Source organism: Muntiacus reevesi, chromosome 7 (genome assembly GCF_963930625.1).
Source record: "Muntiacus reevesi chromosome 7, mMunRee1.1, whole genome shotgun sequence".
Classification (NCBI taxonomy): Eukaryota; Metazoa; Chordata; class Mammalia; order Artiodactyla; family Cervidae; genus Muntiacus; species Muntiacus reevesi.
The window spans coordinates 78,855,715-78,881,436 of record NC_089255.1 but is presented as its reverse complement, the minus strand read 5'-3'; the positions used below and the strand labels follow the sequence as shown (position 1 = coordinate 78,881,436).

At 39.8% G+C, this 25,722-nt stretch overlaps 1 protein-coding gene across 1 annotated transcript; it reads right to left on the bottom strand.

Annotated features, from left to right (window-relative positions):
• Positions 1-1,908: 1,908 nt before the first annotated feature.
• On the bottom strand, positions 1,909-25,521 carry COX16 (cytochrome c oxidase assembly factor COX16). Its single transcript, XM_065940601.1, has 4 exons — positions 25,303-25,521; positions 10,290-10,361; positions 5,505-5,567; positions 1,909-2,291 (listed from the first exon to the last, which is right to left on the bottom strand). The coding sequence occupies exons 1-4, from the start codon at positions 25,369-25,371 to the stop codon at positions 2,172-2,174; spliced, it is 324 nt and encodes a 107-aa protein (XP_065796673.1). The 5' UTR covers positions 25,372-25,521; the 3' UTR covers positions 1,909-2,171.
• Between the last annotated feature and the right edge of the window lie 201 nt (positions 25,522-25,722).

Below are 25,722 nucleotides of genomic sequence, written 5' to 3'. Positions count from 1 at the left end.
TGTAGACTTTTTGATGATGGCCATTCTGACTGATGTGAGGTGACATCTCATTGTAGTTTTGATTTGTATTTCTCTAATAATGAGCAATGTTGAGCTTTGTACAGAGCCTTGTATACCAGTCCGGATATACCTGGGATAAATCCCACTTGGTTGTGGTATATAATTGTTTTTATACATTGTTGGATTTGTCTAATATTTTCCTGAGGACTTTTGCATCTATCTTCATGAGGGATGTTGGTCTATGGTTTTTCTTTCTAGTTGTGTCTTTCTTTGCCTTTGGTATTATGATAATGTAGACCTCAAAGAATGAGTTAGAAAGTATTTCCTCTGCTTGTTTCCAAGAAGTTGCAGAGAACTGGTGTAAGTTCTCCCTTAAATATTTGGTAGCATTCGCGACTGAACTTATCTGTGTTTGGTGCCTTCTGTGTTAGAACATTAATGATTGATTTAATTTCTTTAAAAGACATAGGCTTATTCAGAATACCTATTTCTTCTTGTGTTTTAGCAGACTGCATCTTTCAAGGAAATGAAATGTCAAGGAATTGAAAGGATATGTAATTGATTCATTTAGATTATCAAATTTGTGGGCATAAAGTTGTTCATAATATTCATTATTCTTCATCATCTATAGGGCCAATACTGATGGCCTTTTTTCATTTCTAGTATTAGTAATTTGTGTTTTCTCTCTTTTTTTCTGTTTGGCTAGAGGTTTATCAATTGTATTGCTCTTTCTAAAGAACCAGCTATTGGTTTTGTTGATTTTCTCAATAGATTTCTGCTCTAATTATTTCTTTTCTTCTGCTTGCTTTGAATTTAATTTGCTCTTCTTTTTCATTAGATTAATAGATTTTTAAAACACACACATTCAATGATACTAATTTCCCTCAAAACTTCGCTTTTGCTGTACCCAACTAATTTTGGTAAGTTGTATTTCAGCTTCATTTACTTCAAAATATTTTAAGTTTCTCTTTAGACTTCTGTGACATGTGTCATTTAGAAGTGATAGCTCATGGTGAACAATGTTGGTTTTGTGATCTCTGAAGAAGATTTAGCTTTGGGTCCAGGGATCAGACTTGATCACTCAAGAACTTGTGTAGCAGACTTTTATTAAAGTAAGAAAAGGGACAGAGACACCTTCTGATATAGACATCGGAAGGGGGACAGAGAATGCCCCCCTCGCTAATCTTTTTTTTTTTTTTTTTTGTTCCCCCTCGCTAATCTTATCAAGGCCTTGTATACTTTTTTCGGACCTACTCCCACAACATACATCTTAAATTAGCAAGATTAGAATGAACAATAGAAAGATCTTACCAGACCCACTCCCCTAATATACATTTTAAGATGACAGGAATAGTCAGAAAGTTCTTGTTAAGGAGAAACACGTCCTCAAGATACATTGTTATACTGACTAAGACAAAGCAATGTAGAAAAGAATGTCCTTTTCTTTTTGAGAGCCCCAGATCCCTTCTTCCTTCTTGAGGGCTCTGAACCGCTTTCTCCTCCTTGGGAACCCTGGACTTCTTATCAACCTACCTAGGAATTGACTCTCTCAGAAGTGTATTAATTCATCTCCAAGTATTTGGTGATTTTCCAAGTAGCTTTCTGTTACTGATTTCTAATTTAATTTTATTGTGGTTTAAGAGCATGCTTCGTATAATTTCCTTTCTTTAAAATTTTTTAACATGTGGTTTATGACCAAGAATGTTGTCTTGATGAACGTCATGTGTGAGTTTGAGAAGAGTGTATTCTACTGTTGTTGGAAGCAGTATTCTAGAGATTTCAATTAGACCAGGAGAATCCCATGGGCAGAGGACCCTGGTGGGCTATGCTGTATAGGCTTGCAAAGAGTCAGACATGACTGAAGTGACTTAGCATGCATGCACGTTGGGAATAGAATAAAGGACACTCTTTAAGTAGCAGTATTCACATGTTTATTGAGCAGTAAAAAATATATATGGTCAACATTGTTACTGTCATTTGCAAATGGAAGAGTTGGGCCTCATACAAACCTGTACTTGACTTTTTATCAAGAGTACTTGTCATCAAATTACTCTTATCTAGGCTTCTGCAGGTCTGGGATTTTCTCTCCATTGGATAGGAGTATATGGTTGGAATTCCAGTTGATAACATTTTTATTAAAAATCAAAAAAGTAAAAACAGCATCAGCATGGTCAAGTTGTCTTATTAGTCTTAAGGATTTCTGGATTTCGTCCTTGGAGGAGATCAGGATCTTCCCAAGGCCTGGGTCCTCGAATATTTTTCCAGTCATCAAAGGTGGAATCCTTTATTTTCTACAGAGCCACAAAAATTAGAGCATAAATATTAGTATAGGAGCCCTGTGAGTTTGGCTAGGACCTAACTGAATAAATGAACAGAAAAAGTTCAATAGGCCCTCACTTATAATTCTAGTAAATAAATCAACTGCATGTCAAGCTTAAAAATTGAAGAAATATTATATTTCTTTATCGGATCTGGAATTTTTCTTGCTCTTGATATTACTGCCTATCTTTCCCCTCATCAGAATAAAACTATTAAAAAAGGAACAGAATCTACATGTTTTTTAAAAAATTTATTCTGTTGAATTACAGTTGATTTACAATGTAGTGTTAGTTTTTGCTATGGCAAAACTTCTTCAGTTTTATATATATATATGTATAGATACACACACATGCATTCTTTTTCATATTCTTTTCCATGATGGATTATCACAAAATATGGAATATACTCCCCTGTGCTATACAGTAGGATCTTGTTGTTTACACATTCTGTATATAATACTTGGTATCTACTAATCTCAAACTCTCAATCCTTCCCTCCCCCACCTACCCCCACCTTGGCAAGCCATAAGTCTGTTCTCTCTATCAAGACTTGGCAACCACAAGTCTGTATCAGAGTCTGGTTCTGTTTTGTGATATGTCCATTTCTGTCATATGTTAGATTCCACATATAAGTGATATCATATGGCATTCGTCTTTCTCTTTCTGACTTATTTCTCGTAGTATAATGATGTCTAGATCCATCCATGTTGCTGCAAATAGTGTCATTCTTTTTTTATGGCTGAGTAGTATTTCATTGTACATATGTACCACATCCTCTTTACCCATTCATTTGTCAATAATCATTTATTTCCATGTCTTGCCTATTGTGAATAGTGCAACTGTAAACATAGGGGTACATATATTTTTCTGAATTATAGTTTTCTCCAGATATATGTTCAGAAGTAGGATTGCTGGATCATATGGCAACTCTATTTTTAGTTTTTTGAGGAACACCCATATTGTTTTCCATAGTAGCTGCACCAATTTATAATCTCACCAACAGTGCAGGAGGGTTATCTTTTCTCTAAACCAGATTCGGCATTTATCTGTAGGGTTTTTTTTTTTTTAATGATTGCCATTCTGATTTATGTGAGGTGGTTCCTCTTTGTTCCAAGTCATTCTGACTTGTATTTCTTGAATAATTTACATGTTTTATTTCTGAGCGCACAAAGAAAGGGAAGAAGCTGAGAAAACGAAATTCCACCTCAACACTGATACAGCAGAGTAATGATTAGCATAGGTGCTGGCAATAAATGAAAGGAAGAGAACAAAGCTGGAGACTGTATAGAGTCTGCTAGAAGGAAGAGAGATCACAATGATTTGTTCCGCACCTGAGAAATGAGCCTGGCCTGAAGAATGAAAAGCAATTACCTATAGCGGCTGTGAGCAAAGCCCTTTTGGGGCAATAAAAACTAGTTTCACATACAGTTTGGATCACTGTTATCTTTAGTTAGATGTACCTCTGAAACACAGGAATGAAAACAGGAAAAAAGGGAAGAACATAAACATTTCTTTATCCTCTCACACCACTCTGACAGTTAACTTTCATATATGTGCTTTGGTTATTCTGGAATAATTAACTGAACAAGACAGAAAAAGAAACACAGAGAACACAGGATAGTTTACATCCAGTAACAGAAGAAATGATATAAATTGACCTTGACACATGGATATTAAGCATTACTCTTTTACCAATAAGCTATATAACCCTGTGCAAGTGATTTGAGTTATCTGGGCACTAATTTTCTCATAAGTAATAATGAAAAGACAAGACCAAATGGTCTGCATGATCTCTTCAGCTCTCATGTTCTATGGTTTCTAAAAGAACTGTAAGGAACATCTACTTCCAGACAAATCCTTCATAGCTCATATACTGCTTATATACTGAGAAGTACCAAGTTAGAAGTTTAAGAGAAAATAATGAGGGAATAGTGAATAATGATTCTCTAAATTTCTCTTAGAGCTTTACCAAGAGTTTAAATCTACAAAGGTGAACAAAATTCTACTAATTCAAGAACAGAGTAAATTATTTTCAAGTATAGTTATGAAATGCTCCAAAGTTAAAAAAAAGTTTTAAGAAAGAACAATGGCCTTCACTCAGATAACATAAGACATATGTGCTCAAAAGAATTTAAGAATAACTGTTAGATGGGATGCAAGGCTGACTGAGTTACTTCATGCAAAAGTGGTCCAGTTTCAAACTAAACTAAAACAAAAACAGCAAACAACACAGTGGTCCAGTCTTCAGCTCTGACAAGATCCTCTCGGGAAAACAATTCAGAGGAGTCCCACAAAGTTCAGGGAATTTAGGAAACCTCAAAGCCTTTCCACAGATCCTCCCTTACAGAGTGTAAAATCAAGCTTAAAATGACCAGCCAATAACTGAACTGCTAAAATGAGAATCAACCACTCTTCACAAGTCTCTTCAATATTTACTATTCACAATGCCTACATTTCAATAAAAAAGGACCACACATAAAAAGAAAAGGGAAAATACGATAAGAGATGGAGAATGTCCTCCTTCCCTACATCCTATAAAGAAACCTACTATTAACTCCTTGATTTTGTTAATCAGATAGCTGGAAAAATGACACTTCATTATAATGTTAATTAGCATTCCTATTATAAGTTGAACATCTCTTTGTGTTTAAAAAATGCTATTTATTTCCTTGTCTCTGAACTCATTATATGTTTTGCCCATGTTTCCACTTCCAACTGAGCTGTTGAAACTGTATACTGATTTGCTCTTTATATTTAAAATTAATTAATTCATCATGATAATGATAAACAATATTTTTAGGATTTCTCATCTGACCACTGACTTTATATTACACAATTTTTTTTAGATGGTACCTCTGAATATTTACTTTTAAAGCATCTCTATTTCTCATCACATTTAAATAGGCTTTTCTGACTCAAGAACACAAAAAAGAAACTTCATTTTTTACTCCTAGTACTTTTAGCCTTTTGAGCTTTTTTATTTTTAAATTCTTGATCCATCCAGAATTTACTCATAGTATATGAAAACCATATCCATGTTGATTGTCTTCTCAAACAACCACATAGTTGTTCCAATAACGTATATTTAAGGTAATTTTTTTTCTGTACTGGTAATAATTTGAATTTACCTTAAGGTAGATAGAACCAGTCAGAGACTAGGAATATTGCTACATTAGCATACCGTACCTCATATTCTGATTCCAATGACACTTTATTCATTTTCAGCTTTTTTTCTAACTCAGGATCAATCTGTAGAAAAATAAAAGCAGCCATAAGTTACTTAAGTCTGTTAGATTCCATTTGCAATTTAAAAAGTTAATATAAGCATGGCTCAGATGACATAGCAGATTACAAAAATGTGGGAAAATCTCTACAATCTATCAAATTGTATGACAACTAATATCTCAATAGTACTATGACCACTACTACAACTAATAGCAGCTAAAAATTTACCAAGTACCTGCTATATGCCACGTATTTTGACATTTATTATTTCCTATAACCCACAAAAAAGTGTATGACATAAGTAGTATTATTTGATCAAAGCAAGGATAATGGAACACAGTGAGTTTGAATGACTTATCAAAGAGGCACAACTTGGCTTTGAAGCTTGGCCCTCTGCCTCCAGTTGCCGTTGTTCAGTCACTAAGTCATATCTGACTCTTTGCAACCCCATGGACTTCAGCACGCCAGGTTTCCTTGTTCTTCACTATCTCCTGGAGTCTGCTCAAACTGATGTCCATTGATTCAGTGATGCCATTCAACCACCTCATCCACTGTTGCCCCCTTTTCCTCCTACCCTCAATCTTTCCCACCATTTTCTGACTCATTTTCCAATGAGTCAGCACTTCGTATAAGGTGGCCAAACTGCTGGAGCTTCGGTATCAGCATCAGTCCTTCCATGAATATTCAAAGTTAATTTCCTTTAGGACTGACTGGTTTGATCTCCTTGCAGTCCAAGGGACTCTCAAGAGTCTTCCCGAGCACCACAGTTCAAAAGCATCTCTTCTTAACAGCTCAGCCTTTTTTATGATCCAACTCTCACATCTGTACATGACTACTGGATGAACCACAGCTTTGACTATATGAACTTTTGTTGGCAAAGTAATGTCTCTACTTTTTAATATGCTGTCCAGGTTTGTCATAGGTTTTCTTCCAAGGAGCAAGCATCTTTTAATTTCATTGCCTCAGTCACCATCTGCAGTGATTTTGGAGCCCAAGAAAATAAAATCTGCCACTGCTTCCATTTTTACCCCATCTATTTGCCATGAAGTGACAGGACCAGATACCGTGATCTTAAGTTTTTTGAATGTTGAGTTTTAAGCCAGCTTTTTCACTTTCCTCTTTCACCTTCACCAAGAAGGTCTTTAGTTCCTCTTCATTTTCTGCTATTAGGGTGGAATCATCTGCATATCTGAGGTTATAGATATTTCTCCTGGCAATCTTGATTCCAGCTTGTGCTTCATCCAGCCTAGGATTTCACATGATATACTCTGCATTTAAGTTAAATAAGCAGGGTGACAACATACAGTTTTGATGTACTCCGTTCCCAATTTTGAACCAGTCCATTATTTCATGTCAGTTCTAACTGATGCTTCTTGAGTTGCACACAGGTTTTTCAGGAGGCAGGTAACATGGCCTGGTATTCCCATCTCTTTAAGAATTTTCCCTCTTGACTCTCCCTTAATCTCAGCCTCTCAACCCTCATAATTCCTGTCAACCTCAACCAATCTTCTCAGTTCCTCTCAATGTTAGTCCACCTTACCCTCTCAACCTTGTTTGAACTAAACCTCACCTAAACACTGACTCTTGACTTCACCAGAGTCTGACTTCTCAGTATCAACCAACCTGGACCTCTCACTCTCAGTAGGTCTTTGTCCTCTGATCCTTCTCAGCTAAACTTTGTCCTCTAAACCTCCTTCCACAGACCTCAACCAATCCCATCCTCTCAACTTCAATCAACCTCATTTCTCTCAACTTTGTTCTCTTTACTCTGATCTCATCCTCTAGACCTCTTCTGTTACTGCAATCTCCCTCATTCTCCCTTGCTGTGAAAATTTACCCAGTCCTTAAAACCAAAGCCTTAAGTCATCCCATATTTATTTAGATTTTAATATTGTATATATCACTATCAATTTGCTGCTACAAATTCTTTTAGAATCCATTCATTCCTATTGTCACTGCCTATGTTTTACTTCAGATTCCAGTATTGTTCATCTATATTACTGCCAAAGTATCTTAACAGGTCTCTATCTCCAACTGAAACACTCTCTTCCCTCCTATCTTGCTCCCCTAAACTCCATCCATCCTGTACTCTTACCAGAGAGTTCTAAACTGAAAATCTGACCATATGCCCAACAGTCCCTCTATGTTATATAACAACATATAATTATATGTTTGAAAAATAACTATATAATATAATTATATAATATATAATTATAATTATATAATAACATATCAATTTCATCATTTAGCTATCATTTAACTCTTATCATTCTTAAAGCCTTAATTCAAGGTTGATACCTCTAGCAGACCTTCTCTGGTATCCCTTTTCCAAATCTAAACTATGTATCTCTCCTTGAAGTTCTAGCAATGTGTTATGCAAAATTCTAATCTGCCATTTCACTAGGCATTGTCATACTGTATGTTTGGATACATTTTTATATTAGAAGTCTCCCAACCTTGATTATGGGGTTTTCTGGGCAGCTCAGTTGGTAAAGAATCCACCTGCAATGCAGAAGACCCCAGTTTGATCGCTGGGTCAAAAGTTCCCCGGAGAAAGGATAGCCTACCCACTCCAGTATTCTTGGGCTTCCCTGGTGGCTCAGACAGTAAAGAATCTGCCTGCAATGCAGGAAACCTGGGTTTGACCCAGTTGGGAATATCCCTCGAGGAGGGTATGGTGACCCATTCCAGTATTCTTGCTGAGAGAATCCCCATGGACAGAGAAGCCTGGTGGGCTGCAGCCCATAGGGTTGCAAAGAGTCAGACATGACTGGGTGACTAAGTATAGCACAGCACAGCCTTGATTATGCTATGAGCTTTATAAGAACCAGTTTCTTGGATCTTTATCTGTAGGATCTAAGACATGATAAACTCAACAAATACTCAATTATTTTTCAAACATATATATGACATCCCATTTCCAAAAGTCAGATTACTATAACTTTCATCTTAGAGCAAAAGGGCAAAAAGCCCTTAATAAAACAATTGGGATGCTAACAGAAACTTTAAAACTCAGTTGATAACTGGTCTATTCCCTCACAGAAACCATATATTCCTTTTTAATTTAATATTTATTATAATACCTACTGTCTTTAACACTAGCTAGAGTTGGTATTTCTCTTAAACCATAAGATTAACTGAAAAAACTGAATAAGCTTTCAATACTCTATTTTCCCACCAACATTACTGCGGTCTGCTAAAGAAATACAGCTGACTCTTGAACAACACGAGTTTGTTCTTTGAGAGTCCACTTATACAAGGATTTTCCTCAATAAATATACACTTGGCCCACCATATCTGTGGGTTCCACATGCATGGATTCAGCCAGCTGCAGATTGTAAAGTACTGCGGTATTCATTGAAAAAAGTCCATTGTACCAGTGGAGCAGCATAGTCTAAACCTCTGCTGTTCCAGAGTTAACTGTACTTGGGAAAAAAACAAGTATCAGATGTGTGCCACAAACAAAAGCTACATACTTTTGAATGAATTAACCAGAATTCTTCTTTAACAACAAACCTGACTTTGGTAGTAATTACACAAACTAGTAAATGTAACAAAAAAGAAGCAGACTCACAAATACAGAAAACAAACTAGTCCCACCATAAAAGCAAACTAGAGAAAAGACCCCTATAAATTCATTATCTATGTCTCTTTCTCCACATATTCATACACATACCATGTATTCATGGAATCTAAAAAATACAACAAACTAGTAAATATAACAAAAAGGAAAAGTGAAAGAAAGTGAAGTCACTCAGTCGTGTCCAACTCTCTGTGACCCTATGGACTGTAGCCCATAAGGCTCCTCTGTCCATGGAATTTTTCAGGCAAGAGTACTGGAGTGGGTTGCCATTTCGTTCTCCAGGGGATCTTCCCGACCCGGGGATCAAACCTGGATCTCCCGCATTACAGGCAGACGCTTTACCATCTGAGCCACCAGGGAAGCCCAACAAAAAAGAAGCAGACTCACACAAATACAGAAAACAAACTAGTGGTTACCAGTGGGGGGAGGGGACAGGGAATACAGGGGTAAAGTGGTGGAAAGTATAAACTACTGGGTGTACAATAGGCTCAAGGATACATCATGGGGAATATAGCTAACAGTCTGTAATAACTCTAAATGGAAAGTAATCTTTAAAAATTGTATAGGAAAAAAAAATTGTATAGGACTTCCCCGGTGGTCCAGTGGTTAAGAATCTGCCTGCCAAAGCAGAGGACACAGGTTCAATCCCTGGTCCAGGAAGATCCCACATGCTGCAGAGCAACTAAGGCCATGCGCCACATGTGCTCTAGAACCTGTGCTCCACGACAACAGAAGCCGTGCGCCACAACTGGAGAGCAGCGCCTGCTCACTGCAGCTCGTCAAAGTCCTCACACAGCAGTGAAGACACAGCACAATCAAAAATCAATAATAAAAACTTTAAAAACATTATATAAAAATTTTAAAAAAATGTTTTATAAAAGAGCTCAAAGATCATTCATCAGACTTAAAAAGCAAGATAAGGACATCTCTGGTGGTCCACTGGCTAAGACTCCACACTCCCAATGCAGGGGCCCTGGGTTCAATCCCTGCTCAGGAAAATAGATCCCACATATTGCAACTAAGACTCGGTGCAGCCAAATAAATAAATGAATATTAAAAAAAAAAAGTGAGATAAAATTCACACAGCTTAGTATTTTAAGTATCCATGTCTCATAAACCAAAATATACATATATACATGTCAAATTCCAATGAGAGTTCTTACTTTAATCTTCACAGCATCATAACGAATTTGAGAAAACTCACGAAGACCAAAAGAACCTCCAACAATCAGCAACTGAAACAAAACAGAGAAACAATTAAAATAGAAGGGCAGAATTCATCATATCTACATATTACTTATCTAAATGCCAAGGGTAGCAGATTATACAAAATCCTATAGATTATTCCTCCTGGTGAGTAACCATTCATCTTTTCAGAGCAAATATATTATATACTATCACTGGGAAACATTTTAGCATATTAGCAAATACCAAAATCACTAATTTATACCTGTACTTGATCCTAGGATTTAAATACCAGATCACAATCATTGTGTCAGTTAATTCTTATAAAAGACCTATGAACTAAGGAAAGACTATACACTTAGTATATGAGAAAGAAAAGCACAACCAACTAAATGGCCTGCATGTGACTACAATGGATAAATCCATGAAAAAATCTGGCCTTGCCTCCTCAAGACCAGAATGTTTTCAATTTTTATGATTTTGCAAAATAAGCCAATTAGAGAGCATCTCTCCATTTACTTACCAAGTGATAAAATAAGAAGAAGCTACATTTCTCAGTATGTGGTAAACCTTAAAAAAACCCTTGAACTGGCCAAAGAACGGTTCTATGAAGACCTACAAGACCTTCCAGAACTAACACCCAAAAAAGATGTCCTTTTCATTATAGGGGACTAGAATGCAAAAGTAGGAAGCCAAGAGATACCTGGAGTAACAGGCAAATTTGGCCTCGGAGTACAATATGAAGCAAGGCAAAGGCCAATAGAGATTTGCCAAGAGAATGCACTGGTCATAGCAAACACCCTCTTCCAACAACACAAGAGAAGATACTACACATGAGCATCACCAGACGGTAAATATCGAAATCAGATTGATGATATTCTTTGCAGCCAAAGATGGAGAAGCTTTACACAGTCAGCAAAAACAAGACAGGGAGCTGACTGTGGCTCAATCATGAACTCCTTATTGCCAAATTCAAACTTAAAGAAAGTAGGGAAAACTACTAGACCATTCAGGTATGATCTAAATCAAATCCCTTACAATTATACAGTGGAAGTGACCATAGATTCAAGGGATTAGATCTGGCAGACAGTGTGCCTGAAGAACTATGGACGGAGGTTCGTGACATTGTACAAGAGGAAGTGATCAAGACTATCCCTAAGATAAAGAAATGCAAAAGGGCAACATGGTTGTCTGAGGAGGTCTTACAAATAGCTGAGAAAAGAAGAGAAGTGAAACGCAAAGGAAAACAGCAAAGATATACCCATCTGAATGCAGAGTTCCAAAGAATATCAAGGAGAGATAAGAAAGCCTTCCTCAGTGATCAATGCAAAGAAATAGAGGAAAACAGTTGAATGGGAAAGACTAGAGATCTCTTCAAGAAAATCAGAGATACCAAGGGAACATTTAATGCACAGATGGGCACAATAAAGGACAGAAATGGTATAGACATAACAGAGTAAGTGAAAGTCGCTCAGTCATGTCTGACTCTTTGTGACCCCATGGACTATACAGTTCATGGAATTCTCCAGGCCAGAATAATGGAGTGGGTAGCCTTTCCCTTTTCCAGGGGATTTTCCCAACCCAGGGATCGAACCCAGGTCTCCCACATTGCAGGCAGTTTCTTTACCAGCTGAGCCACAAGGGAAGCCCAAGAATACTGGAGTAGGTAGCCTATCCCTTCTCCAGCATATCTTCCCGAACTAGCAATCGAACCGGGGTCTCCTGCATTGCAGGCCGATTCTTTACCAACTGAGCTATCAGGGAAGCCCTTCTGAAGTCACTTCTGAAGAACCGGGAGGAAAAACATGGTGCCAGGAGCAAATGTACGGTGCTGTGCGTGCCCCCTGCACTCAATGCCACCAAAGGGGTGGGCAAACCACCTAAGCCAGCCCTTTGGCCCAACCCCTGGACACACTCCTACCCTCACCCCATTTAAGGAACCATTAAGGAACCAGCTCAACCCCCTTGGGGAATGAGCAAGGGAACCTGTTACCTGTTTTCCCTCCTCCTTGCTGCAGTAGGGGCCCCAATGAAGGCTTGCCTTCTTGTTGGGCCTCTTATCAATTTCTGTTGATTAAGGAAGGCCAAGAACCCTGGTTGATAACAAAAAGACACATCCCTGATTTTCCTAATTCTTTCTTAGCCTCCCTTTATTCATTCTTCACCTTCCCCATCTCAAAATGTTGCAGTGTCTCACACCTCTTCTACTTATTTACAACCAACACAGTCTCTAGGCGATGTTATCCAGTTCCATGGATTTTAAATAGCCTCTATAACCTAATAGCGGGGCTTCCCAGGTGGCTCGGTGGTAAAGAATCTACCTTCTAATGCAGATGCCACAAGAGACATGGGTTCGTTCCCCGAGTCAGGAAGATTCCCTGCAGAAGGAAATGACCACCCGCTCTAGTATTCTTGCCTGGGAAATCCCATGGACAGAGATGCCTGGTGGACTACAGTTCACAGGGTTGCAAAGAGTCAGAGTCAATTGAGCGTGTACTCGTACTGTAGCATAACAACTTTCAAATGTACATTTTCAATGGGAAACATCCTGCTGAACTGAAGACCTGCCCTCTTACTTGACATATTCACTTGAAAGTTTACCAGGTATATATAAATTAACATGAAAAAAATTCACTTTTCCTCCCAACACTCTTTCTGCCCCAATCGACTGCCAATCAATCTTTCACAAGCCAGTTAAGTCCAAATACTTTCATCCAATTACTCAAGCTAGCTTCTCTGGAGTCATCTTTAGCTCCTCTCATTCATGCATGCATGCTCAGTTGCCTCAGTCGTGTCTGACTCTTTGTGACCCCATGGACCAGGCTACTCTGACCATGGGATCCTCCCGGCAAGAATACAGGAGTTGGTTGCCATGCCCTCCACCAGGGGATTGTCCTCTCATTCATATCTCACATCTAATGCTTCCCTGAGTTCTGTCACTCTATTTTCAAACTATTTTTTGAATATCACAATTTCTGACTATATAATCTTCTAATATTCTAGTCCTGGCCACCATCATCTCTTTTCTGGACTATTGCTATCACATTACCCACATGCTACATAATAAAGAATCTGTCTGGTCTTGGTCCTGGGGTTCTTGGGAGGAAACTACTCACTTGCAATTTCTTGAGTGACAGGAGCATCTCTGTTATTGGGACTACACCTGAGTTTATGTTAATGAAGTGACTCACTGGAGTTCCTAGAGAGGCACACGATAGAGGCTGGCAGTGCTGGAATGGTCAACCATGTGACTACAGGGTTGAGGCTTTGAGCCATGTGATAGCAACCTGACCTCCCAACCTCCAAGGAGGAAAGGGTGGCTGGAGACTGAGTTCAGTCACACAGTCAATAATCAAATCAACCACAGATGATGAAAATCCCAATTAAAAACTCTGGATGAGCTTCCTGGTTGATGAACACATCAATGTGCTGGGATGGTGGCATGCTCTGATTCCATAGGGAGAAAACATGGAAATTCTGCCTTTGGGACCCTCCATGGACCATGCCCTAAGGGTCTCTTCTTTGGGGTGTTTTTAATCCGTAAACTTTATAATAAAACACTAATCCTAAGTATAGTGTTTTCCTGAGTTCTGTGAGTCATTCTACCAAATTACTGAACCCAAGTGGCTATTAGGAACCACTGAATTTATAACCAGTTAATCAGAGCATAGGTGGCCCCAGGCCCCAGAACTTTCAGCTGGTGTCTGATAAGGAGAGTTCTATGGAGAAGCGTGCCCTTAATCTATGAAGTCTGCACTAATGCTGGGTTCAGTTCAGTTTAGTCACTCAGTTGTGTCCGACTCTTTGCGACCCCATGAATCGCAGCACGCCAGGCCTCCCTGTCCGTCACAAATCCTGGAGTTTACGCAAACTCATGCCCATCGAGTCGGTGATGCCATCCAGCCATCTCATCCTCTGTCATTCCCTTCTCCTCCTGCCCCCAGTCCCTCCCAGCATCAGGGTCTTTTCCAATAAGTCAACTCTTCGCATGAGGTGGCCAAAATACTGGAGTTTCAGCTTCAGCATCAGTCCTTCCAATGAACACCCAGGACTTATCTCCTTCAGGATGCACTGGCTGGATCTCCTTGCAGTTCAAGGGACCCTCAGGAGCCTTCTCCAACACCACAGTTCAAAAGCATCAATTTTTCAGTGCTCAGCTTTCTTCACAGTCCAACTCTCACATCCATACATGACCACTGGAAAAACCATAGCCTTGACCAGACGGAACTTTGTTGGCAAAGTAATGTCTCTGCTTTTTAATATGCTATCTAGGTTGGTCATAACTTTCCCTCCAAGGAGTAAACGTCTTTTAATTTCATGGCTGCAGTCACCATCTGCAGTGATTTTGGAACCCAAAAAAATAAAGTCTGACACGGCTTCTGCTGTCTCCCCATCTACTTCCCATGAAGTGATGGGACCAGATGCCATGATCTTAGTTTTCTGAATGTTGAGCTTTAAGCCAACATTTTCACTTTCCTCTTTCACTTTCATCAAGAGGCTTTTTAGGAGTGCAGAGTCTTAGCCACTGGACCACCAGGGAAGTCCCTAGAGGCTTTTTAGTTCCTCTTCACTTTCTGCCATAAGGGTGGTGTCATCTGCATATATGAGGTTATTGATATTTCTCCCTGCAATCTTGATTCCAGCTTGTGCTTCTTCCAGCCCAACGTTTCTCATGATGTACTCTGCATATAAGTTAAATAAGCAGGGTGACAATATACAGCCTTGACGTACTCCTTTTCCTAGTTGGAACCAGTTTGTTGGTCCATATCCAGTTCTAACTGTTTCTTCCTGACCTGCATACAGGTTTCTCAAGAGGCAGGTCAGGTGTTCTGGTATTCCCATCTCTTTGAGAATTTCCTACAGTTTATTGTGATCCAGAGTCGAAGGCTTTGGCGTAGTCAATAAAGCAGAAATAGATGTTTTTCTGGAACTCTCTTGCTTTTTTGATGATCCAGCGGATATTGGCAATTTGATCTCTGGTTCCTCTGCCATTTCTAAAACCAGCTTAAACATCTGGAAGTTCTTGGTTCACGTACTGTTGAAGTCTCGCTTAGAGAATTTTGAGTATTACTTTGCTAGCCTGTGAGATAGATGAGTGCAACTGTGCGACAGTTTGAACATTCTTTGGCATTGCCTTTCTTTGGAACTGGAATGAAAACTGACCTTTTCCAGTCCTGTGGCCACTGCCGACTTTTCCAAATTTGCTGGCATATTGAGTGCAGCACTTTTACAGCATCATCTTTCAGGATTTGAAATAGCTCAACTGGAATTCCATTACCTCCACTAGCTTTGTTTGTAGTGATGCTTTCTAAGGCCAACTTGACTTCACATTCCAGGATGTCTGGCTCTAGGTGAGTGATCACACCATTGTGATTATCTGGGTCGTGAAGATCTGTTTTGTATAGTTCTGTGTATTCTTGCCACCTCTTCTTAATATCTTCTGCTTCTGTTAGGTCCATACCATTTCTGTCCTTTATCGAATCCATCTTTGCCTGAAATTTTCCCTTGATATCTCTGATTTTCTTGAAGAGATCTCTTGTCTTTCCCATTCTGTTGTTTTCCTCTATTTCTTTGCATTGATCGCTGAGGAAGGCTTTCTTATCTCTCCTGGCTATTCTTTGGAACCCTGCATTCAAATGGGAATATCTTTCCTTTTCTCCTTTGCTTTTCGCTTCTCTTCTTTTCACAACTATTTGTAAGCCCTCCTCAGACAACCATTTTGCCTCTTTGCATTTCTTCTCCATGAAGATGGTCTTGATCCCTATCTCCTGTACAGTGTCATGAACCTCCATCCATAGTTCATCAGGCATTCTGTCTATCAGATCTAGTCCCTTAAATCTATTTCTCACTTCCACTGTATAGTCATAAGGGATTTGATTTAGGTCATACCTGAATGGTCTAGTGGTTTTCCCTACTCTCTTCAGTTTAAGTCTGAATTTGGCAATAAGGAGTTCATGATCTGAGCCAGTCAGCCCCTGGTCTTGTTTTTCCTGACTGTATAGAGTTTCTCCATCTGAATACTGGGTAGTTACTGTCAAAATTGCATTGTACATACCAACCACTCAGAGGCTTCCCAAGTGGCTCAGCAGTAAAGAATCCACCTACCAATGCAGGAGATGTAGGTTCAATCCCTGGGTTGGGAAGATAACCTGAAGAAGGAAATGACACCTACTCTAGTATTCTTGTCTGGGACATCCCATGGACAGAGGAGCTTGGTGGGGCCATAGTCCATGGGGTCACAAAGAGTTGAACTCAACTGAGCGACCACGCACTCATTACCACAGTACCTATACTCCTAAGTAAATATATTCATTTGTTCACTAGATTCCAGTCATCTTACGTACTGAAAGGCAGTAATTCATCAAAAATCTTGCTTACCACAGGGCACAACTCATCATAAAAAATGCTATTATTTCTCCCATCTTACTAACAAATTTCTCTAGACTTTCCCTCCCCATTGCTTTGTTCTTAGCTGCAGTAAAATATCGAAAACAATTTATCTATGCTTGCTACTCTTCCCACTTTCTCTGAGACTCACTCCAATCATCACTCACATCTATTTTATTAAATGCAATGTTTAACTCTCTGTTCTCATCTTATGTCATGAGCAAAATTTGACAGTTCATCACATTTCCCTTCTTTTCCCTTAAGCTTGGTTTTTCTTTTACCTCACTGAGAATTCTTAGTTTCCTGTATTGGTCCCTCCTGTAGATCCCAAATCTCTAAGGTTGGAATATCCCCCAGGGCAAAGAGTTTGGTCTTTCCTACCTACATTAATTTCTTTTGTGATCTCCATCAGTTTTAGACTTTAAAAACAATTACATGTTGATTATTAACTTTCCACACCTAGAAGTTTTAAGCGAGCAATTAGGTACCAGGTAAGCAAGGCACAAGGATTCCCTGGTGGCTCAGTGATAAAGAATCCACCCGCCAATGCAGGAGATACAAGAGACATGGGTTCAGTCCCTGGGTCGGTGAGATCCCCAGGAGCAGGAAATGGTAACCCACTCCAGTATTCTTGCCTGGGAAATCCCATGGACAGAGGAGCCTGGCTACAGTGCACAGGGTCGCAAAAGAGTTAGTGACTAAACAACAACAACAACAAAGACACAGCAAACTAGCACTACAAGGGCTCCGGAACCTAAATTATTATGAGAAAGAAAGCTTCAAATATAAGGCTACTGTGTGCTTAGTAGCTCAGTAGTGTCTGACTTTTTGCAGCTACTATCCACAGCTTAATCCAAGCATGGTAACTGCTGCTGAAGTAGAAGACCTAAAGAGAACATAGTTTCCTAACATACTATTCAGAATCTCCAAGATAAACTAAAAATTCAGTTATCATAAGAAGAAACAGGAAATAGCAACTTGAATTAGCAGAGGCAATCACTTCACATTAACAAAGACTGTAAAGGAATCATCATAAAAGTGCTTCAAAGAGCAGTATCTGATGTTTTTAAAACAAATGAAAATTAGAAAATCTTATCAAAGATAAAAAAAAAAAAAAAAAAGGAACCAACAGGTGAAATCAATGAAATGGAAGAGTAAGAGCTCCTAAAACTTTCTCCATCAAACATTTACTAAAGAAGAATTACTAAATCTCAGTTAAAGCAGAAAGCTTGGTGGCATTTTTAACCTACCCAATTCCCACATCTTGATCCCCACTCCATGGTAACTATGAAAACCAACAGCCTAAAATCATGACATAAAGAAGTAATGACTGGAAGGGGCATAATGAGGTGGAACTCCTTAAAATCTTTTATCATTATTTGACCAGTCCAGTGGTTCCCTGGAAGACCCCACTTACAAGGCAGTCTTTAGCCTTCCTGACTTGGACTGCAACTAGTGCAAAAAGACTTTTCCCTGGAAATATTTGTTAAAAAAATTCAGAGGCATACTGCCTGCGGTAATAAGGCAACTGGATAAAGAACAATCTAACCAAAAAACTCAAAAAGAATATATGAGGAATAAGGTGTTCACAGAAGACTCTAAAAAACTCAAACATATTCCTGACACTCTGGAAGGACATGTGAAATATAGCAGGTGTTTGTCCTCCATGTCCTCTTATCTGCATTTTGTCTGTGAAAACACTTTAGGTGAAATAATAAGTTTAATCAGAGAAGTGAGAAAATGAAGAAACAAAGAAAAAAAACAGTTAAAGGAGACCGAATAATATCATTAAGCATAGTTCAGGACCTTTAGTTCCTTCTCAAGGGCTATGGATAATATTCTGAGCCATATGCTGTGAGCTGTCTTATAGATATGTAATCCACACCAGTTGGCATCAAGTTAACTACATGATGACCAGACTGGTCATGACATAAGCTCCCACAATTCTAAGAACTGGCCTCAAGAAAATGGGAAAAAAACTGATGATGGAACTGAAGATTAACAGTACTCAAAACAATCAAGATGATGCTGGTCACACCACCAATGACCAACTTCAAGATGACTGTCAGAGCTGACTGTGCTGTTTCTGTATCTCGCCCCTTCTCTCAGTCTATAAAAGCTCTAGCCCACTGAATGTTGTGGGGGCCTTTGGATAGGCATATGCTACTGCACCCACCCACCCATGTTCTGTTCAGTTCAGTTCAGTCGCTCTGTCTTCTCCAACCATTTGCGACTCCGTGGACTGCAGCACGCCAGGCCTCCTTGTCCATCACCAATTCCCAGAGCCTGCTCAATCTTATGTCCTTCGAGCTGGTGATGCCATCCAACCATCTCACCTCTGTCTTCCCCTTCTCCTCCTGCCTTCAGTCTTTCCCAGCATCAGGGTCTTCTCCAATGAGTCAGTTCTTCACGTCAGGTGGCCAAAGAATTGGAGCTTCAGCTTTAGCATCTGTCCTTTCAATGAATATTCAGGACTGATCTCCTTTAGGATTGACTGGTTGGATCTCCTTGCAGTCCAAGGGACTCTCAAGAGTCTTCACCAACACCACAGTTCAAAAGCATCAGTTCTTCAGTGCTCACCTTTCTCTATGGTCCAACTGTCACATCCACACATGACTAATGGAAAAACCACAGCTTTGACTATATGGACCTTTGCTGCCAAAGTAATGTCTCTGCTTTTTAATATGCTATCTAGGTCGGTCATAGCTTTTCTTCCAAGGAGCAAACGTCTTTTAATTTCATGGCTGCAGTCACCATCATGTGATTTTGGAGCCCAAGAAAATAAAGTCTGTCACTGTTTCCACTGTTTCCCCATCTATTTGCCATGAACTGATGCGACTGGATGCCATGGTCTTAGTTTTTTGAAAGTTGAGTTTTAAGCCAGCTTTTTCACTCTCCTCTTTCACTTTCATCAAGAGGTTCCTGAATTCCTCTTTGCTTTCTACCATATGGGTGGTGTCACCTGCATATCTGAGGTTATTGATATTTCTCCCGGAAATCTTGATTCCAGCCTGTGCTTCATCCAACCCAGCATTTCGCATAATGTACTCTGCATATAAGTTAAATAAGCAGAGTGACAATATACAGCGTTGATGTACTCCTTTCCCAATTTGGAACCAGTCTGCTGTTCCATGTCTGGTTATAACTGTTCCTTCTTTACCTCCATACAGATTTCTCAGGGGGCAGGTAAGGTGATCTGGTATTCCCACATCTTAAAGAATTTTCCACAGTTTGTTGTGATCCACACAGTCAAAGGCTTTGGTGTAGTCAATAAAGCAGAAGTAAATGCTTTTTAACTCTTTTGCTTTATCAATATTCCTACAAATGTTGGCAATTTGATCTCTGGTTCCTCTGCCATTTCTAAAACCAGCTTGAACATCTGGAAGTTCTTGGTTCATATATTGTTGAAGTCTCGCTTAGAGAATTTTGAGCATTACTTTGCTAGCCTGTGAGAGAGATGAGTGCAATTGTGCGACAGTTTGAACATTCTTTGGCATTGCCTTTCTTTGGGACTGGAATGAAAACTGACCTTTTCCAGTCCTGTGGCCACTGCTGACTTTTCCATAGTTGCTGGCATAGTGAGTGCAGCCCTATAACAGTATCATCTTTTAGGGCTTCTAATAGTTCACCCATGTTGCTGGCATCCAAAATAAAGCAACCTTTCCTTTCCACTAACTTTACTTTTTTATTGGCTTTTGAGCTGCAAGCAGCCAGATCCTACTTTTGGTTACACATACATATGAACAGAATGGTCCATGTGCCCATAGCTGTGTGTAAGTTCAGGAGATTTCTTAGAAGACCCTAAGCACTCAACAATGGCTAACTTTGAGGCTCTGAGCAAATAAGTAGAACTTTAAGGCAGAGTTGTAACCTGCCTGAGTATTGAAGGAATGCCCAATCTAGCACACAGAGCCCCTTGACAAAGACTGGGAAACTTACTGAATCCAGGTGTTTAAGGAAACCTCTGCCCAATATAAAGAAAAACACATTCTCTTAAAAATGGGCAAAAACCTTGAATAGACAGTTCCTCAAAGAAGATAAACAGACAACCAATAATCAGTCGTAAGAAAGGGTGTCCTGCATCATTAGTCATTGTTCTGTTGAGTCGCTCAGTTGTGTCTGACTCTGCAACTCCATGGAGTGCAGCCCGCCAGGCTCCTCTGTCCATGGGGATTCTCCAGGCAAGAATACTGGAGTGGGTTGCCATGCCCTCCTCCAGGAGATCCTCCCAAACCAGAGATCGAACCCAGGTCTCCCACATTGCAGGTGGATTCTCTACTGTCTGAACCACCAGGGAAACCCAAGAATGTTGGAGAGGGTAGCCTATCCCTTCTTCAGGGGATCTTCCCAATCCAGGAATTGAACCAGGGTCTCTTGCATTGCAGGCAGATTCTTTACCAGCTAAGCTACCAGGAGAAAACTGCAAATCAAAACCACTTCACATCTCCTTGTAAGGGTTTAATTCTTTTTAAAATTGGACAATGACAACTGTTGTTAAGAACGTGGAAAAATCAGAAGCCTCATATATTGCTGGGGGGAATGTAAAAAGATGTACTTTTTGAGAAACAGTTTGGCAGTTCCTCAAAATGTTAAACATGCAGCTATTATATGATGCAGCAATTCTACTAGTAGGCATTTATCCAAGAGAAATGAAAACACATCCATACAAAAATCTGTACATGACTGTTCATAGCAACATTATTCATAATAGCCAATAAATGAAAAAAAAAAACCAAAAAACTAATGCTTATCAATGGACAATAAATATTCCAACTGATGGAATACTATCTTGTCACTAAATGGGTATGACACTTTGATACACGTTAGAAGAATGAACCTTGAAAACATTATGCTAAGTGAACAAAGTCACTCACAAAAGATCACAAATTGTATTATTCTATTACATCTATAGAGAGATGATTAGTGGTTACCTAAGACAGAAGAGTAGAGGAGAACAGGAAGTGGCTACAAGTGAGTTTGGTGATTCATTTAGGGTGATGAAAATGTTTTAAAATTAGATTGTGATGAGTTTCCAAACAATGAATATACTAAAACCATCTTCAGACATTAAATGGTCTGAATTTTAGTATGCAGAAACCAGTAATGACTGGTCAGATCAGAAAGGTAAACTCTGGGGACTAAATGGGCAGTGCACAAATTGAAACAACAAATATACTCTCTTTTCCAAGTGGTTTGGGAAAGAAAGGAAGGAGAGTACTGTTAGCCTATACCTGGTACTCCAAGTCCTCTTCTGTTTGTTGTTGAATAAATATTCTTGTGAAGCAAGCACCAACATTTATGTAAGAGATTAAAAAAAAAAGAGTAAAAGAGCTGGCTTAAAATTCAACATTCAAAAAACTAAGATAATGGCATCTAGTCCCATTACTTCATGGCAAATAGATGGGGAGAAAATGGAAACAGTGACAGACTTTATTTTCTTGGGCTTCAAAATCACTGTGGGCGGTGACTGCAGTCATGAAATTAAAAGACAGTTGCTCCCTGGGAGAAATGCTATGACAAACCTAGATAGCATATTAAGAAGCAAAGAAATCACTTCGCCAGCAAAGGTCCACCTAGTCAAAGTTATGGTTTTTCCAGCAGCCATGTATGGATGTGAGAGCTGGACCATAAAGAAGACAGCAATAAAGAATTAATGCTTTCAAACTCTGCTGGAGAAGACTGGAGAAGACTCCTGACAGTCCCTTGGACAGCAAGGAGATCAAACCAATCAATCCTAAAAGAAATCAACCCTGAAATATTCGTTGGAAAGACTGATGCTGAAGCTGAATCTCCAATGGTGTGGCCACCGGACATAAAGAGCCGACTCATTGGAAAAGACCCTGCTGCTGGGAAAGACTGAAGGCAGAAGAAGAGAGCGACAGAAGATAAGATAGTTGGATGGCATCAGTGACTCAAGGGACATGAATTTGAGCAAGCTCCAGGAGATGGTCTAGCTCAGACAGTAAAGCGTCTGCCTACAATGCGGGAGACCCAGGTTCGATCCCTGGGTCGGGAAGATCCCCTGGAGAAGGAAATGGCAACCCACTCCAGTATTCTTGCCTGGAAGATCCCATGGACTGAGGATCCTGGTAGGCTACAGTCCATGGGGTCACAAAGAGTTGGACACGACTGAGTGACTTCACTTCACTTCACTTCCAGGAGATGGTGAAGGACAGGGAAGCCTGGTGTACTGCAGTCCATGGGGTCACAAAGAGTCAGACACGACTGAACAAATGAACAACAACAACAAAGAGAGAAAATAACTTCAACTTTAAGTATAGTAGTACACTATAGTAATTATGGCATAGTAATATAGTAAATATGGAATATCCAACTGATATATGATGAAGACCATGCATCATCTGAGCTCTTTATAGTACTGTTGGGTTTTAGAGAACTGAGTTCAACATTTTCCCCTACAGAATTAGTTACTTGTCTAGGACCCTTTGACTATGTGGATCACAACAAACTGTGGAAAATTCTTCAAGAGATGGGAATACCAGACCACCTTACCTGCTGCTGCTGCTAAGTCGCTTCAGTTGTGTCCGACACTGTGTGACCCCATAGACGGCAGCCTATCAGGCTCCTCCATCCATGGGATTTTCAAGGCCAGAGTACTGGAGTGGGGTGCCATTGCCTTCTCCAACCACCTTACCTACCCCGTGAGAAATCTGTATGCAGATCAAGAAGCAACAGTTAGAACTGGACATGGAATGATAGACTGGTTCCAAACTGGGAAATGAGTACATCAAGACTGTATATTGCCACCCTGCTTATTCAACTTATATGCAGAGTACATCATGCAAAATGCAGGGCCGGAAGAAGCACAAGCTGGAATCAAGATATTCCAATGAATCTTTTCCATCAGGGTTATTCCAATATTAATAACCTCAGATATGCAGTTGACACCACCCTTATAGCAGAAAGCAAAGAAGAACTAAAGAGCCTCTTGATGAAGGTGAAAAAGCAGAGTGAATAAGCTCGCTCAAAACACAACGTTCAAAAAACAAAGATCATGGTATCTGGTCCCATTCTTTAGGGAAACAATGGAAATAGATAGGGAAACAATGGAAACAGTGACAGACTTTTCTTGGGCTCCAAAAATCACTGTGGATGGTAACTGCAGCCATAAAATTTAAAAATGCTTGCTCCTTGGGAGAAAAACTATGACAAACCTAGACAGTGTACTAAAAAGCAGAGATCACTCTGTGGACAAAGGTCCACATAGTTAATGGAGGACCCACATTTTGAAACAGTATAGACCTAGGTCCAGTATAGTACAGATTCAGTATAGACAGAGAGACCAGTACAGAGAAATACACTTAGGAAGAAGTCTACTGTGGTAGTCTTGTCCAAGAAATAAAACAAATGAGGGAATCCCTAGAAGGTAGTTTAATACCAGTGGTTTTAAGAGCTTAGCTTTGATGATTTTGAAAGATAACAAACAAAACTAAACTATCTTCCAGTGGGACCTGCAGGTGACCTCAACTTGCACTGACAATCACATGTTTCTGAATGGACTTCTGTTTCTTAATGGACCTCTATTTTGTGGCAAGGAAATCCACAGAGAGGATAGTTTTTACAGTCCCTGTTGGCTACACAAATATAATTCTGCATTGTCTCACAAATGATTTTCTTTAAACTTTTTAAAAGATAAAAAGGAGTTTTTAAAGATTAAAAAGAAATCCACATTCATCAAAGATGAACTAAAAAAAACACATTACTTTTCTAAGACCACTACTTTCATTTAGTCCTGGTTAAATGTAAAATCTGGTAACTTCTCCTGTACCAAATTCTTATCAAAGTAATAAACTATTTTAAAACTGTTCACCTGCTTTATTTAAATTATTTCATTTACTACGACATCAAGGCTTGTTGAACAAAATACCTTGCCAAGATCAAACAGAAAAGAAAGAGTGTGGTTTCACTGGATTCCAACTCCAGTTGGTGTTAAGTATTAAGCATTAACTTGAATCTTCAAGACGACCAGGATCTTCTGAGAACTCCATGTAGGAGTGGATACAAACGAAGAAACGCCAAAACTACTTGCAACGTGCTTTAAAAAATATCAGCTATAATGCAGCGACTATCTTTGCAGGGCTGCTACACTGTGGTACATTTAACTCACAAGGATTTAACTCATAGCAACCCTGGAAGAATTAAGCCAATTCACAAACTAGTAAACTGAAACCTGAGGATGCCCCAAACTGTAGTTAAATTAAGTGAATATAACTACTTTCAATGATCAGAGTTATCTTCAACCTGTAGCATGGCAGGCGGGAGGTTGGGATCGGGGAATGGGAGTTTAGTAATCATCCAGACTCGAGCTAAAGCCTGGTTCGGGTTAAAATCTGGTTCAGAAGCACATCCAGGTTAACTACCAAAGGTCATACAAGGACCGGAGATCGCACTAGCAGCGCAGGGAGTGACTAGGAAACTAGGACTGCCTAAAGGCCAGCCACATTCTAGGGCAGGTTGCGGTTCCTCGCCTCACACATTACAGGTTCACCGCACTCATGTCCCAGCCAATCTTGAGGTCCCAACCTTTCGGAATCCCTCCTCCCCACCCGCTTCCAACACACACTTTACCCTCCCTGCGCTCACCAACATGGGAACTCCGTAGCGAAGGGTCTTACTCTTGCGCAGGGCGCGCCTCACTGCGTAGGCGAACATGACTGAACTGTCTGAGTCGTTTGGACGCCAAACAGGACCAGCGTGGCCTTCCGAATCTCAGTAGCTCCGCTACGAAGACGTTCTTGACTCACCTCTTTTCCTTGGCCTCCCAGTGCTGGGTCTTTTTAAGATCGATCTCCGGCAGGCAAAAGCAATCGATCCGTAGTAACACACTCAAGCTTCCCCCCGGAAATTCGAGGGCGAGCCATTTAGTTCCGGCAAGCTGGTGTCCTCTTGGGACTTGAGACAGGTTGTTTGTGCGTGCTTTGTCGCTCAGTCGTGTCCGGCTCTTTGGACGCCATGGACTCTAGCCAACCAGGTTCCTCTGTCCATGGGGATTCTTCATGCAAG

Coding starts and splice junctions, on each gene's coding strand:
- COX16 (XM_065940601.1), bottom strand. CDS start 25,371: ATGTTCGCCTACGCAGTGAGGCGCGCCCTGCGCAAGAGTAAGACCCTT. Junction 10,362..25,302: donor GCTACGGAGTTCCCATGTTG/GTGAGCGCAGGG, acceptor GTTTTGTTTCAG/TTGCTGATTGTTGGAGGTTC. Junction 5,568..10,289: donor ATGATGCTGTGAAGATTAAA/GTAAGAACTCTC, acceptor ATTTTTCTACAG/ATTGATCCTGAGTTAGAAAA.